The 17,146-nt window shown below is 42.0% G+C and overlaps 1 protein-coding gene across 2 annotated transcripts in view; it reads right to left on the bottom strand.

Moving 5' to 3' along the window:
* MTUS1 (microtubule associated tumor suppressor 1) overlaps positions 1-17,146 on the bottom strand; it is a 124,932-nt gene that overhangs the window by 35,490 nt on the left and 72,296 nt on the right. For both annotated transcript variants that reach the window (XM_015409252.1, XM_015409253.1), the window contains one exon: positions 5,811-6,028. In XM_015409252.1, coding sequence (XP_015264738.1) covers positions 5,811-6,028 — 218 coding nt within the window. The remainder of the gene's footprint in view (positions 1-5,810; positions 6,029-17,146) is intronic.

Here is a 17,146-nt window from a genome sequence, read left to right as displayed (position 1 = left end):
TTTATACTTTGTTCTCTTGCTTCTGGCCATTTAAATCAGGTACACAATATTCTCTATCTTAAATCAGTTCATCCAGTGCCATATGCAGAATTCAGCATCGGATAACAACATAATTGAAGAGGAATGTCTGTATATTTTCCTTTTATTTTCAGCCATCTCTTTAATGTGTCATGCAGGAAAACTAATAGCATTAAAAATGAAATGTGTTTACTCAGCATTTCTGGTGTTCTGTGCCATTAACAGAAACGTGCAAATACTACAGAATTATATTCATGGCTTATTTTGAATCCTCAGAACACTATGCAATCTCATACAGATTCAAATTATATAGCGATAAAGCCTTCCTTCACTTTCTCCTAAGCGGGAATTTGCTTGCAGTTACTGAGAAGCTGGTAACACTTTATTTCTTTCAAAGTAATAGAAAAATATGACTTTATAGCTTCAGCATGCAAGAGCAAATAATTAGCATACACCATATTCTGAATGATAAACAAAGATTAAATAGAAGGATGGGTTATTTGGATTACCAAATCGGGGTCTCCAACCAAGGGGGAGCACAAACCACTCTGATTTTAAATTAGAGAAGTTCTTAAAATGCATATGTCTGTTGGACATAAAGATACACACACACAGAGAGAATATTAATCTTCAGTACATAAAGATACACACACAGAGAGAGAATATTAATCTTCAGTATGTCCAATAGGCCTCTGAACTTTGTGTATCCTGCCCACTGAAATATCTTTCTTCTCCTGCACCAAAATATGAAAAAGCACTGCTAAATGTGTGCCAAGTTTACATTTAAAAGGCACAGTGCCAGAAGAGTTATCCTGTCAAATTGTAACCTCTTATGTATAAATAAGTAGAACTGCTAAAGCTGGAACATGTTAAGCATTAAGAGATCAATAAGACATGTAATAAATTAATAGCTGCAAGTAATTTGTGATGAAGAGCTGTAGTTTACTTGGAGGTCACTGAGGCAACTTGCCAAGCATTTCAAAGCTGCAGATACAGGGGTTTCCCCCCAGTTTAATCACATTTTCTTCTAAGATGGGCTCAAGGTGATATATATGCAGTTGTAAAATAAACACAATCGACATCAGCAATTTTTAAGCCTCAACTAGCAAACCGCAGAGCTAAAATGGCCTGCAATTTTGAACCTCATTATTGGAGAAAAGGGATGCAATTAGTCCCACTGGTCCAAAGCAAAATCCAAATGCAGAAGCCATGAAATGCCTTTATTGAGACCAACCAAAATAACAAGCATTTGAGTCCTATTCATGAGGCTAGACGTTTTAAAGGGAAGGAAGAATGTTTCAGGACATGCTCTTAAAGCCTTGTCAAACTGCAACTTTGGCCTTCTGGGATGAAACGGCAAACCGTGTAGCCATCCCGCTGAAAATACAAAAACCAGACAACCTGTTACCAGCAGCATTTCCAGTCCGCATACTGGTCTGCAATTCACACGAAACTGCTAGCAAGACAAGGTCTTCAGAGCACAGCCTGAAACATGCCATCTGCCCATGAGATTTTTTTTTCAATTGCCACTTTTTTATATGTGTGCGCGCGTGCACATGCGTGTACCTGGAAGTCATGGCTACCTCTGGTGACTAAGCTCTACCGGGAGCCTGGAGGTTATTCAGAGAGGTGGCCGAATCAAGCCTGCCTCCGCCTCTTGTATTTTAAGGAGGTCTCCCATCCAAGTACTTGCCAGAGTCAACCCTGCTTAGCTTCCAAGATCTGACAAGACTGGGCTTGCCTAGACTACCCAGGTCAGGATGACCATGAGATTTTTTAAAACATCCAGCTTGAGAATAGTTCTGGACAACTGAAAAAACTGTATGCTGCTTTGTTACTTCTTAAATTGCCCTAATGAAAGGTATTAGGTGGGTTCTGCTGTGATTAATGGAGAGAACACACCTAGAAAACAGCAAGACAGGCCACTAACCCATCAGGACTCTTTGCAATGGTTGCAACAGCCAACCAGCCCCTGCTTTTAACAGATGTCGTGGAATCTGGCTTTAGGGTACTTCACCAATCCACAGAATTCATTGGGAAAAATAACACCTTTAATTTAAACTCTTAAAAATATCACTCTAAGCTTCCGCCGTTTGCACAGTGATTTACAGTCTGTCACATCACTACACAAGCAGTAAGCAACAAGGCGATTTCCATTTCACATATGGGAAACTAGGTGAGAAACAGCAATGTATTCACTTATCAAAGGGAACATCATAGGTACATAACTATGTTAGGGGCAATACCTGTCATGCAGGGGTCATTTCGTAGAAAAAGAGCTGCAGGAGCTCATTAGCATAAGTATGCTAATGAGCTACTAGGCTATTAGCATAATAGCTCATTAGCATATGCCAGACCTCCTAACATCACCGGAAGTGATGTCAGAAGGGGAAGCAAAAGAGGGGGCATCTTCAAAAGCCTTCCCTTCCCTTCTCCAGTGCGGGCCCCAGGAGGCCGGCGATGGGCCTCCTCAGGCCTATCCCGGGCTGCAGCGCTCCAATGTGGGCCCTGGGAGGCTGGCGACGGGCCTCCTTAGGCCTCCTCTGGGCCGCAGCGCTCCAGCGCGGGCCCTGGGAAGCCAGCGATGGGCCTCTTCAGACCTCCCCCTGGCCGCAGCGCTTCGGCGTGGGGAGCTGGGGGTGGGGGCTTGCTGCCACCACCATTTGTGCCAGCTCCCGGGCTGCCAGCTCCCGGTGCTCCGGTACGCTCCGGCCCCAAATGACCCCTGCTGACATGTATAACAAGCAAGAGAAACAAGGATCGTGGACTGAGTACTAGAACATAAGCACACAAAACTGAGTACAAGATTTGGAAAAACATAGATGGTTTAAATACAGAGCAAAATCTGTTCATTGTGCAAGGAAAGCCCCATTACGGAAATAAGGCTCAGGGTTAGATATATATCTATAGAGTGGAAGATGCAGTATTTAAAAAGACGTAGGGACTAGAATAAGGGGGAAGCAAAGGTCCTAGAAAAATGTGTGGGAGAATCACGGGCAAAGAAACGAGCCGCTCAGAAAGGACCATATTTTTCTTTCAGAGAGACACAGACTCTGAATGATTCAGCACTTCCTTCCTTATGACTTTTATATTAAATCTGACCTTTAGGGTACCTATTAACTTCATTTCATAGCATTAGGCGTCCTGTTGGACCAGGCAACCAGGCATATCCCCAAATTAACAATAATTAACATCTAAAAATAGCTTATGCATGTACTTTGATCTACCACAAAGGACCGTAATTTTTCACTTTGATCTGCGCTACATATACAGGTTTTACAACTGCTTTTCAAACGGCTTTTCACTCCACTACTTTCCTCTTCTGTCTGAAACATGCAGAAGCAATTTTGATTACTACAATCTCATCCATAAAGTTCTATCTGGATATTAAATAATAAACTGTCTTTATCCCTGTGTCCACGACAAAAGCCACAAAACCAAGCCACAAATACACAAAATGTGAGTTTCTATGTACTCAAGACACTCTCCAGGTATGAATAAAAATATGACTTCATCTTTTGTTAATTTACAAAAGAGAAAACCTAAGGACAATAGGCCTCCGGCCAGATAAGGGCTGAGCACTCTCCATTAGGATGGAACACTGAGAGCAGCTGAGTGTCAGTTAAACAAAAAGGGGGGAGGGAAGAGAAGACCGTGTTTTCCACAGGGGGACAGGCACGTGTAGTTTTTCTGTTTCTGCTGTGGCTACCAATACAATAGTAGGACCATTTCTTCAGTAATGAAATTCCCCACATTGACATTTTAAAAACTGTGCATTGTGTGAATGCAGTAGATTTTTCCTCACCAGGCACAGACCAGAAATTTTCTCCTTTTTACCCCGCATTTTCGGAAGCCCCAGTTTTAGCGAGTTCCAAAACATGGGGTAAGAAGGAGAAAAATTCGGATCTGCACCTGGTGAGGAAAGCTCTACTGTGGAAATGTTCACATAATGCACAGTTTCTAAAATGTCAATGTCAGGAATTTCACTACTTTGGAAATGGTCCCTGGGACTTACAAGTGGCAGAGTTCCCCCGCCCCAGCAGCAGCCATTCTCTGCCCCTATCCCACACAACTAGGGCCTTTTCGGTTTTTAAAAACTGGGTACCAACAGGTTCTCTGGATTCACATCTTTCATTTTAAAATTAAAAGTCCCTAATGCCCCAGTTGTGACAATATGCCTTTCTCTATACATAACTCCCTCCAAAAAATTCGCTGGATTTTTAAAAATGGAAAATAGGAACTCAGAGAACCTGTTACACATATTATACGAATACAGCAATATGATAATTGCCCATTAGAAGAACAAATCCGCCCCCTGGTGGCAGGGGAGGAAATGGCTGCTGTGAGGAAACTGGTTGCCAAGGGGGGGCGGGTGGAACTGGGAAAATCTGGTCTTGCCCACCCAGCGGCCACCCAGCCTTTTGCTGCAATCTTTCCCAAACTTTGGAACAAAACAGTTTTTTAAAAGACTGGGGGAAAGCCATGGGAGGTAAACAAATGCATTGCAATGCTCGGGGGAACCTAGAAAAAACTCACCTCCCAGGAGCAAAACTGGAGCTAATAACCTGCATGGAAATGGCCCAAATCAGCCTGCTTAAGCCTAATCGAATAAAGAGAATCCTAGACGGCAAGGTTTGCAAGTTGTCCCCCCTTCCCTGTGACTCCTTAGACCCAGCTCTTCCAATACTAACAGTTTAGATCACTGGTTTTAGCACTACACTACTTTTGTTGTTTCCACTTTAAATTTCAATTTTATTGGTAACGGGAAGGAGTAGAATTCACAATGCGAAATCTAAAAGCAGGGCTTATGACTTGCAGCTTTGAACAGCTAACCTCACCCACACCTGTTCCAAAGAGGATGCATTTGATAAAATTCTGTTTCTTCCCAGGTTCAGGTTTTGCCCCCACAAATACCATCTCCTCTCAGTGCATTTGAAATTCACAAGCAGTGGATGACCAATGACATTAAATCTGAACAGAGTTAAAAGTGCCCAAATGGAAGAACTTGGTAACACTGATTTCTGCTTTCAGCAGGCAGCTATACCAACTCTCATTATGTCAAACTGTCAACCAGTTAGTCATTTGATACTATACAGTGAGGGACGCTGAAGTCTGAGTGTGTTTTAACACACACTTAATGAACTGTGAGCCACACCTCCTTGCTTTCCATCCTCACTCCTGCCACAGAAGCGCACTACCTCACAGGATTGATGTGAGGATGAAATGGAAGGGTAGAAATGATGTAGTAAGCCACTTTGGATTCCCATTGGGACAAAAAATGTGCCCTCTGTACTGTGGTGGACCTTGTAGTAAAACAGATTATTCGACTATGCAACTGAACAACAAAAAAGATCTGTTCAGACCTTTCTTCACCATTTTACTCACTATCTTCCCACTCACAGCAGTAGTCCTTAAAACCTCACACATCCTCCCCATTCTGCTCCTGTCGCGATATGGAACACAGAAGTGAACATCTAAACTGGAACACTTGCCATTATTTAAACACAGAATCTCTCTTTAGAGTGGAACAGCTCAAAGTTGGTCTCTTCTCTAGTAGTTTCAATTATTGCACAGTTTCGCAGTTTGGCACCGTTCCTCTACAGCAAAGGGTGTTTGTCCAAACACTTTCTGAATACAGATTTATATCTTTGTTTCCGCACAAATGGCTCTAAACACGCAAACATTTCTCTCTGCATGTAGACACTTTTCAGCTGTTTAGATTTAATAGATGGAAATGTGCAAAAAAACAAAAAACAATGTAAAGAACATTTAAAGTACTAGAGTAATTTTACCTCAGACTGTAAGTGTTGGATTACTAGAGTTAATGCTTCAAATTTCCTGTTACTGCTTGCCAAGCATTTCTTCAGTTGTTGGATAATTCCACTTTGGTGTTCACATTTTCTTTTGTATTGCGTCAACTCGTGTGTTTTTGTTTCTGTAGAATGCACTTCAGTAGATCCGCGGGTTTGTATGCATGAGTTCTTAGGACTCCTCTGCTTTCCCTTGTCAACTGCAAAAACAAGAGAAAAACACTATATTTAATTATATGAACTCTGAATCTACAAATGTGTAAGAATCACATCAAGTCATCCATTGTCTAAACTCTGCTATTCAATGAACAATGTTTTTAAAGGGGCAAGCAGCACATTACTTCAAGTAATTTCTAACTGTGAAAATTATTTATTTGGATTTGTTTGCCAGACTGGCTTTCAGTGAAGCATTGGATTTCCACTATGATTTTACAGTCAATGAGCTGAAGTTTATCCATTAATTCAATAACATCAACTTATTCTATTCTCATATACTTTTTCCATTTCAATACTGCTACCAACAGTATTGGAATTCTTTCCTGGTGTATACTTACTCTTCCGGGGTTGCAACTTTGAATGCAATAGACGGCATAATCCATTTTGTATTCATTGTATTTTAATTTGCATAACTTTGAATTCTCTTTTGGTCAAGACTTCGGTCATATAGACGCGTAATAAATTGATACTGAAATTTGCATAACTAGTGTAACATTTGTATGCTAAACAAGTCCACATACTTTGTGTTTTTAACGTTTTTACATATCTTTCATTTCTTTCTTCCAAACCTTCCACTTAGATTTAGCCAATTGTTTGTTGTTAACTACTGTTGCCGAATTACTGAAGCTTTGTATTGCAATACAGAGATTAAAATTAAAGGGTTTCCCAAGTCAATTGAACAATATATTGCTTAACCATTAGAAGCCAAGATATGAAAAGATAATGACAAAGATGGAGCCAGAAAGGCTACAGGGTTCCTTCCTGCAATTCTAGTACAATCACTGTCATAAGTTTTACCCAGTTCGTTAACACTTGTAAATGTTAGCAATTCATGTCAAAGATGGGAGAAGCTTTTAGCACCATCAATGATCACAGAAGTTGTCAGCCATAAGCTACGCAGTACTTGTCCGTAATTTATTTAACTGGGCTAGTCGTACAGGAACATGACACATAGGCAGCTGTACTGTAAATTTCAGAAATTTTCACTGGTTTTCTGTTCTTAAACTTAATTTTTGTAGTCAGACATATTCTTCTATTTCTCCAAAGATGAATTTCCAACATTACTTTATCAAGCAGATCACAAGCATGAAAGGACAGTCTCGAAGTTTCAGACAGATGTCTCCCAAATTTCGCAAAGAGCATTGTAAGACCACATTCTTACTTGCATAGTTCCTTCAAGCTATATACTGTTTTTTATATAACTTTTTAAATTTTATATAACAGACATACAAAGACAAACATACAGAAATACAAATATGGGGAATTTTGTTTACATCATTTGATCTATTTGATGCCCTTATACAGTATCTAAATATATTAATTACTATTTTCACCTTGTAGATTACTCATATACCTTTTGCATATAGTTTAAAGTATAACTTTTATTTCTTCAAGCTATATACTGAAGGAAGGCCTGGCGTGAACTGGTCCATGGGGTCGCAAAGAGTCGGACTCGACTGTGCGACTGAACAACAACAATATACTGTTGACTACTTACCAAATGCACATCATCTACTACAATAAGATATTTGAACAGCTTGAGAGAGAAGCTCCTATGTCAGCTCATCAAATTTGACCAAAAAAAATTCATTTGAGTTCTCAGAGAAAGAATGAACCTTAGACTACACTATTGCTGGCTTCCCTTAATAATAATGATACAGCCTAACATAAGGAAAAAAAGAGTTGGTTTTATACCCCACTCTTCACTGCCCAAAGGAGTCATGGAGCGGCTTACAATCACCTTCCTTTTCTCTCCTCACAACAGACACCCTGTGAGGTAGGTGGGGCTGAGGAGCTCTGAGAGAACAGTGACTGGCCCAAGGTCACCCAGCTGGCTTCATGTGGAGGAGTGGGGAATCAAACCTGGTTCTCCAGATTAGAGACCACTGCTCTTAACCACTACAAGAAGCTGGCTCTCATACTTGGAAGAAGGAGTAACATACTTGGAAGGAGTATATGTCATCTATGGACAAGGGATGAAGAACAAAGGCTTGCGATAAGTATACAATCCACCCTAAGAAATATATTAGCTATATTAAAAACCAGTTAATCTTTGGGTACCCTAGGACTAGTGATGTATTCATACACAATAGGATTAAGCACCACAAGCACCACAGGCCACCTCAAACCCATCAATATATTTCCCTGGCCAGTGCTAGATTAAACAGTGTTAACTTGGCTGATATCCAATAAGCCCATCACTATAAATGAATCTCTGTTTTTTTAAGTGGCTAATCCTGGGTACCTTTGAGCTACTTTAAAATCTGAGCTGCTCATTCTGAAGAACGTTCCAAGTTCTCTGCTCATTCCAAATACATTTGGACTAATCTTGGAAGACTTACTGAGAAGGCCACAGAAAGAAGCACATGGCTGAAGTATATCAAAACTTGGTTCTGAATAAAAGCAAAACCAAGAAAATAAGTCTAATCCTCTCCCTCCTTCCCCATCTATCTCATTATTCCTCAAGCATTCACAGTTCTTTGCATAGACGGAAATGCTGAAGTATTAACAGAACAAAGATAAATTAATGGAATTTGTGTACTGGAGATGTTCATCTGTATTAATAGAGTCAGAGAAAAACAGAAGGCGTGATGCTTCTTAAAAGGGAAAGGCCTGCCCATAAATTCTGTTTGTTGTGAATATTGAATCTACAGCAATTAAGCACAGTGATCGCTAGATCAGAAATTGAACACTCCGGCAAACAGAACACCAGGGCTTGTCAGCTCTGGGTTGGGAAATGCCTGGAGATTTTGGGGGTAGAGCCTGGGAAGGGTGGGGTTTGGGGAGGGGAGGGACCTCTGCAGGGTCCAATGTCATAGAGTCTGTCCTCCAAAGCAGTTATTTTCTCCTGGGGAATCAATATCTATTGTTGTAATAGTAAGAGATCTCCAGGAGGCCAGCAACCCTACAGAACACTCCCACAATACTGAATTTATGTTTACCTTTAATGCCCAAGGTGCGTTAGAACTGCCTCAAGGGGCTATGGTGTCAAAGAACATCTTGTACTAACTGTAGTACCAAAGGATATGGGTAACAGATTATGGCATGTAACACTGGTAGATATGTTGGTTAATTAGCTCTTGACAGAGTAACTGGAATTAGTCCCAGTAATAATAAGAACATCAGAGAAGCCAATGTTGGATCAGGCCAATGGTCCATCCAGTCAACACTCTGTCACACAGTGGCCAAAAATACCAGGTGCCATCAGGAGGTCCAGCAGTGGGGCCAGGACAGTAGAAGCCCTCCCACTGTTGCCCCCCCAAGCACCAAGAAGACAGAGCATCACTTGGCCCCAAACCAAGAGTTCCTATCTATACCTTGTGGCTAATAGCCACTGATGGACCTCTGCTCCATATGCTTATCTAATTCCCTCTTGAAGCTGTCCATGCTTGTAGCTGCCACCACCTCCTGTGGCAGTGAATCCCATGTGTTAATCACTCCTTGAGTGAAGAAGTACTTCCTTTTATCTGTTCTAACCCGACCGCTCAGCAATATCATTGAGTGCCCACAAGTTCTTGTATTGTGAGAAAGGGAGAAAACTACTTCTTTCTCTACCTGCTCTGTCCCACGCATAATCTTATAAACCTCGATCATGTCACCCCTCAGTCGTCATTTCTCTGAGCTAAAGAACCCGAAGCGTTTTAACCTTTCTTCATAGGGAAAGTGTTTCAACCCTTTTATCATTCTGGTCACCCTTTTCTGCACTTTTTCCAATGCTATAATATCCTTTCTGAGGTGTGGTGACCAGAATTGCACACAGTATTCCAAATGAGGTTGCACCATCGATTTATACAGGGGCATTATGATACTGGCTGATTTGTTTTCAATTCCCTTCCTAATAATCCCCAACATAGCGTTCGTCTTTTTTTATTGCAGTCACACACTGTCTCGACATTTTCATTGAGTTATCTACTACGACTACAAGATATCTCTCTTGGTCAGTCTCTGCCAGTTCGGACCCCATCAACGTGTATTTATAATTAGGATTTTTGGCCCCAATGTGCATCACTTTGTACTTGGCCACATTGAGCCCCATTTATCACGTTGACGCCCACTCGCCCATCCTCGACAGATCCCTTTGGAGTGCCTCACAATCCTCCCTGGTTTTCACCACCCTGAACAATTTTGTGTCATCTGCAAATTTAGGCACTTCACTGCTTACTCCCAAGCTCCAAATCATTAATGAACACATTAAGAAGCATCGGACCCAGTACTGAGCTCTGTGGTACACCACTGCTTGCCACCTTCTCCACTGTGAAAATTGCCGATTTATACTCACTCTCTGTTTCCTATTAATTAGCCAGTTTTTCATCCACAAGAGGACTTGTTCTTTTATCCCATGACTATTGAACTTATTTAGGTGCCTTTGATGAGCAACTTTATCAAAAGCTTTCTGGAAGTCAAGGTAAACTACATCTGTTGGGTCCCCCTTGTCCACATGTTTGTTCACCCCCTCAAAGAACACGAACAGATCAGTGAGACAAGATCTTTTCTTACAGAACCCATGCTGAGTCTGCCTCAATAGTTTTTGTTCATCAATGTGCCTACTAATTATCTCCTTTATAACAGTTTCCACCAGCTTACCCAGTATTGATGTCAGACTGACTGGCCTGTAATTTCCCGGATCTCCTCTGGAAACCTTTTTAAAGATGAGAGCAGTGTTCCCTCTAAGCTGAGTTAGAGTGAGGCAGCTCACAGTTTTTTTAGCCTCCGGCGCACACATTTTTATCTTAGCTCAGGAAGGATGGCTCCAGAGCAAACTAATTTATACAGTAATCAAATTGCATGCTCACAACTTTAATGCCTGTAGTTCACAAAGAAGAATTTTTGCTCACGAGACTCCACAGTTTAGAGGGAGCACTGAATGGGAGTGACCTTAGTTACCTTCCAGTCCTCGGGAATGGAGGCAGATTTTAATGAAAGATTACATATTTTTGTCAGGACACCCAAATTTACTACATTCCAATGGCCTTGCCACCAAGCTACTATGGTAACTGTAGACCACAGTAGCTCCTACTTGACTCCAAGCCAAGTTAAGACTGAGCCAGGAGTCAGACTTGTATGTGAAGGGAGCGGTGGCGCAGGCAATACAACGCCTGCTGTTAACATCTGTAGTGAACAGCCATAATGGCTGTTCGAACCCCCACCGCGGCCGGGTTGAGCCCCCGGCCCTCGTCCCAGCTCCCGCCAATCCAGCTGCTCTAATAACAACAGAGGAATGGGTACCTGCCCTAGGTGGCAGGGAGCACCCTCCTCCTGGCTTACGCTGGGAAGGCGATTGGCAACGGCAAGGAAAAAAGGAGAATCGGCAGCGGCAGCAAGAAAAGCAATGGCAGCGGCGGAGAGCGACCCAGGAAAAGGCAGCGGCTGGATCGAGCAGAGTCGGAGCAACACGCTGACATGGGATGCAGCGCAGCAGGAGCCGTTAGGACATTGGCTGAAGCTGCACCCAAGACGCGCCGCTCCGAAGGAGAGAAAAATCGAGACAGCCTGCTCGAGCCCGGCCGACAGCCACCTGGATCACCGGAACAACAACGAAAGCTGCAAGAGAAGAAAAGACTATGCCGAAAAAAGGGTGCTGGTAGGCTACCCCCTCCCCTCACTGCATTGTGGCCCTAGGTAGGATTAATTACTACGCTGTAGTACTTTTTAACCGCTCTGAGACCCATTAGGGGTCATGGGCGGTATACAAATCACATGTAAATAAATAAATAAATACATTGTGGATTAGAGATGCCTTTCCAAGTGCAGGATATCTGATACAGCTCTTCATCCAAAGAACTGAGCACCCTGTCTCCACAGAGTAATTTAAGTATTAGTTTTCTAAAGTATTCCATTTTATGTGACAGCAGCCATGAAATTAAAAGACGCCTGCTCCTTGGGAGGAAAGCGATAGCGAACCTAAACAGCATGATAAAAAGTAGAGACATCACCCTGCCAACAAAAGTCCGCATGGTCAAAGCAATGGTATTCCCAGTAGTCATGTATGGCTGCGAGAGTTGGACTATAAGGAAGGCCGAGCGCCGAAGAATAGATTCTTTTGAACTATGGTGCTGGAGAAGACTCTTGAGAGTCCCTTGGACTGCAAGAAGATCAAATCAGTCAATCCTAAAAGAAATCAACCCTGACTGTTCCCTGGAAGGCCAGATAATGAAACTGAAGCTCAAATACTTTGGCCACCAAATGAGAAGGGAGCACTCACTGGAGAACACCCTGATGCTGGGAAAGACTGAAGGTCAAAGAAGATGGGGAGGGCAAAGGATGAGATGGTTAGACAGTGTCATAGATGCAACGAACATGAAATTGAGCCAACTTAAGAGGACGGCGGAAGACAGGAGGGCCTGGCGGGAGCTGGTTCATGGGGTCGCGAAGAGTCGGACTCGACTGTGCGACTGAACAACAACAAACCCGATATAAGATGCTATCTGGACTATTAGGTTTTTGTGTGTTGCACTGGAGATAAACATAAAATACATATAAAGGAACCCCAACAGCCACAAAACCAATACACAAATTTGCAACTAGGAGTTCCTCACCAATCAGAACAGCTAGATTCTAGTCCAGTGGCACCTGAGAGATCGACAGGATTTGATGAAGGGAGCTTTGATTCTTGAAAGTTTATACCCACGGCGCTATTGGACTTGAATCTGGCTGTTCTACTGCAGACCAACCCAGCTACGTATTGAAGCTATCATCAGCTGGAATACTGTTAAATCAGCCTCACTACCCCAAAAGAAACACAAAACCTTCTCCAAGAATTGATTCTTCTTGTGCTAGGATGGAATGTTCTAGTCCAGTGCATGTTAAATTGGCCTTGAGGAAAGCTGCTACATAGAAATACTTTTTAGGCGGAAGATAAACCTGTTAGGTGTTTCCTAGTGAGCAGCTCCTCCGGTCAGTGGGAGTAGCGAATCTAGAAGTCACAGATAAAACCATGGACATTTGAGTCACTCTGTATAGCTTGGTTTGGCTCAGATGTCTTTTGATAATGGTAGAGCCTTCCTCCAAAGCAGTGGAAGAGTTTTGCCAATCCAAGGAGCCCAGCCCCCACATGAGATATTTCTTCCCCTGGTGGGACATGACAGGACATGGAGTGCAAACAATGGTTCTAATCCAGTACACTGACCAAGCATAACCCACTAATTGCTGCTCATGCCATAACCATTATATGTCATTTTTCATATAAATTAACATAAACAATCTACTGGGCCAGATACCACCCCATCCAAGTTTTTCATCTCCTGTACTCCTCTTGCATGTAACACCTGCTGCATTTCAGGCTTCCAACATGAGTCTTCTCATTTTACTCCATTACCAGCTCTTGTTTAGGTGATTCAACTAAGGACTTGCCTTCTGGGGAGATCTATTTAGAACAAAGCAGCACCACATTTCGGCAGGATGAATCACGACTCATATTAAAGACAGGAGTGATCATGATGTCACCTCCACTGTTCTTGAGTTCTTTGTTAATAAGGATGCGAAGATCCAGTTCCTCTCAACTTGCAGTTCACCAGATTTGGCAATATTTCAAGGTGAGTGCTATTCTACTCTATTGGGTGTATTTCAAATACGGAGCCACACCCTCTTGGCAAGACAGGAGAGCATGCTTAATACCTGCTAGTTCCCAGACACGCTTGTCTATGCCATCAGACAGCCTCATGTGTATCGCTTCAACTACTAAAACTTACCTTGTGAAGATGCTCTAGGACCTACACTTCACTTTATCCAACCATCTCAGAGACCATCTTATTTGCAGAATCTCAGCATGCCATTTTTTGAACTCCCGGGGGAGGGGGGGGGCCCGGGGGGGGGGGGGGAAACACCTATACATCCCAGTCAAGCAAAGAAAGCCAGTTGAATTACAAGATCACTATGCTGTTTCAAAACAACTCAGCGTAGGAAGCTTCCTCCCAAGCTCCAAAGGAGGAAAAGTTTTAACCTCTCATTTCAGAAGTCTGTAGCGATATACACCAGGCAAGCTTTGTCTTACCGATATCCACGCTCTCGTTCTCTTCATCCCCCTCACTGACACCATTACATTCCCACTCGTGAATACTTCCAGCTTTCTCATCCAAGTACTGAAATGCCCGCTCTTCGCCATCTCCTGCAACACCATCCCACTGGCTCCTTGGCACATTCCAAAACGCTTTAATGTTAGACAAACTGTGGCTCACTTCCTTCATCAGTGTTACCAGACTGGCCTGGGTGCTCAAGCGCAACTCCATTTCCATCCACGCCGCCTTGATTTCCTGAAGCACACACTTCATTTCCAGCTGACTGGACTTTATCTCCGCTGCAAGATCTTCTTTAATCTCTTTCTGGAACTTTTGAAAATCTAAAACTCCCCCAGTTTCTTCTTCTTTGGATTCTTCCATGCTGTCTATCATCTGCTGTTTCACGTTGACTTTTCCTAGGATGACAGCTAAGCTCTCCATCACTGTGAATTTACAAGTGACAGATTCTTAACCCCCAGCTTCCATATCTTGCAAGCAGAAGGTTACTTCTTGAGGAAATTTGTAGACAGGCATGGTTTTTCATTCGTTATGGTTCCAGAAGAATAAACTAGCTCGATAGAATCACAGCTACATCTTACCAGCCCCTGAAGTTAACTGCAGGCTTCAGCAAGAAGATACCTAACATAAATGGATGTCTGCTGTAGCCACACCCAAACTCATCCAGTCCTTTGCTACATTTATGTAGGATGTCACCCACAGATCCTCCCATAGACATTATATCCATGTGTCAGTCAAAAGAACATATGGGTGTTTTCTCTTTTTGAATACCTGTTTGTCTTCTTTCAGCAAGATGTGGTAGTTCAGAAGGATTCACTCTCCCCATCTACAAGCTGGGAGCAACCCACAGATAACTGGAAGACGGCTTGTTTCCCAGTTACCTCATTATCTAAAAACAGTGCTCAATTGGATGACTCTGCAGCATTACAAGGAAAAGGAATTATGTCTGTCCCATGAATTTACGGGCTGCTTTTGCCATAGACCAAGTATTGCCAGGTAAGCAAAAAATAGAGTTCTTTAAGAGAAGATTTCGACTAAAAATCTGAAGCCTCATGAGGATAGCAAAGGAGCCTCTCAAGTCAACAAAACTACGCTTTCAGAAGCATTAGAATTATTCATCTACATCCTTCAATTAAATTTGATACACTCTTTAAGATTCGTTATACTCAGCATGCTGACAAACTTTACTGTCAAAGGCTTCAGCATCTTCATGTGTACCCTATGGTCAGAGTGCACAAAGGAAAAAGTGTACCTGCTACAGATACACTTAAGAACACCTCACACTACAAGGCATAAAGCATTTCAAGAATACCTACCAAATGTTCACATAATGTTTGAAAGGGGACACGTAGGCTTTTAGGCACACTGTAAACATACACTATGGAGCACAACAAAACAAGAGGTCCCCTAGTGAATGCCTACCACCTGTCCTGTAAGCTACAGTGCCCCCCACCCCAAGACAAACCTTGTGAACACGCTGACTCATGTCTGCCATTTCAGGTGAAACGGGCTTACGTTTCCAAATGCAACAGTATTGTAATAATCACTATATGAAGAAAACCACATTAAGATGCATCATTGTACACCAGAGACGGGGAAAACACCATCTCTAAAGTCTAGGCATTTTATAGCCATCTGCTTCCATCTCTGCTGAACTGCCCGGCTTTCCAATTTCAGATAATCTATGCTAGAAATTACTTTGGGCAAATAAGGGTTACAAAATGTTAAACAACTAGATGGAGGGGAATGGAATCTGCCAAAATCTCCTACGCAGGCTTTTACAGGGGTTCCTTTTATTTGTTCTCTTAAGACTTTAAATTCAGGAATGACTAATGGAAGATACTTTCCTTATATGGCATAGGTATGTAATATTTAAATCACATCTTATTCTGGAAGGCTGAGGTTATAACAAACAGGATGTGACCAAGGTGTGGGAACAGGAATTACTTCAAGTGTAAAAGATACGTGGGAGTTCTGTTTAAAGCTGTTTGCCGAGCACATGGACACAGTTGAGCAACACTTTAAAAAGGCATTCTACAGTTGAATCACAGAAAGAATTTAATTCTTCAACGACAAAATATTTGAACTGATAGGGGAAGGTACTTCAGAAATATAAATCTTTAAAAACAAATATTAACAAGTATTGAACAGATCACTTTGCAACCTTATTTCCTGATCATACCATTTTATTATTTTATTTTACATGGAAGCATTGTAAAAAATTTTACACGGATGCATTGTAAAGCTTCAGGAGGCCAAACAATTGACCATGTTATTATGCAGCCTATAAGATTATGTGCCCCTGCCACCAGGGCACTAAAATCACTTCTAAGACTGAAATTCTTATCTTTAGATTCAAAAAGCCAATCAGAACTAGTTATAAGATGGGCATAATATGGGAGAAAAAAATAGTCAATACAATATATCCCTATTTGATCTGGTGTAAATGTAGTGAGACTGCTCAGTAGAATCATAGGGTTGGAAGGGACCTCCAGGGTCATCTAGTCCAACCCCCTGCACTATGCAGGAAATTCACAAATACCTACCCCCCCTCACCCCCAGTGACAGCTGTTCCATGCCCAGGTGACAAAAAACCTCCAGGATCTCCAGCCAAACTGGCCTGGAGAAAATAGCAGTACAATTGCAGAAAGTTGACATGGAAAAGGAAGTATATATTTTAGATTGGTTGGGTGTGTTTGTCTAATGGCAAGATTAGTTGTACGCATGCTTCTAGTGGGACATACCCTGAATTAATTAATTAATTAATTAATTAATTAATTTTGACCTTTGGAGACTAATTCTAAAGAATAGGACAGATCCTGTACTGTTACCACAAACAGTATTCGAGAGATGCTCAGGGAAACATGCCAACACAAATTATTAGCATGAGAGATTCTGAGGTAATTACAGTAGTTAGTAAATGCAAAAAGTGCCAGCACTTAATTTATTTTCAAGAAAACAGCAGTCTGATGAACTCTTCCCACTTAATTGCAATTATTTAAGTATTCAGAAGAGAACCAAGTGCTGACCAAATTCCCCATTTTGTTTTCAGATGCTTTGCCTTTGCTTTCATAGACAATGTAGTCTATG

This window comes from Gekko japonicus, unplaced genomic scaffold, assembly GCF_001447785.1.
Source record: "Gekko japonicus isolate JY-2015 unplaced genomic scaffold, Gekko_japonicus_V1.1 scaffold308, whole genome shotgun sequence".
NCBI lineage: Eukaryota > Metazoa > Chordata > Lepidosauria > Squamata > Gekkonidae > Gekko > Gekko japonicus.
This window is presented reverse-complemented; position numbering and strand designations above follow the sequence as displayed.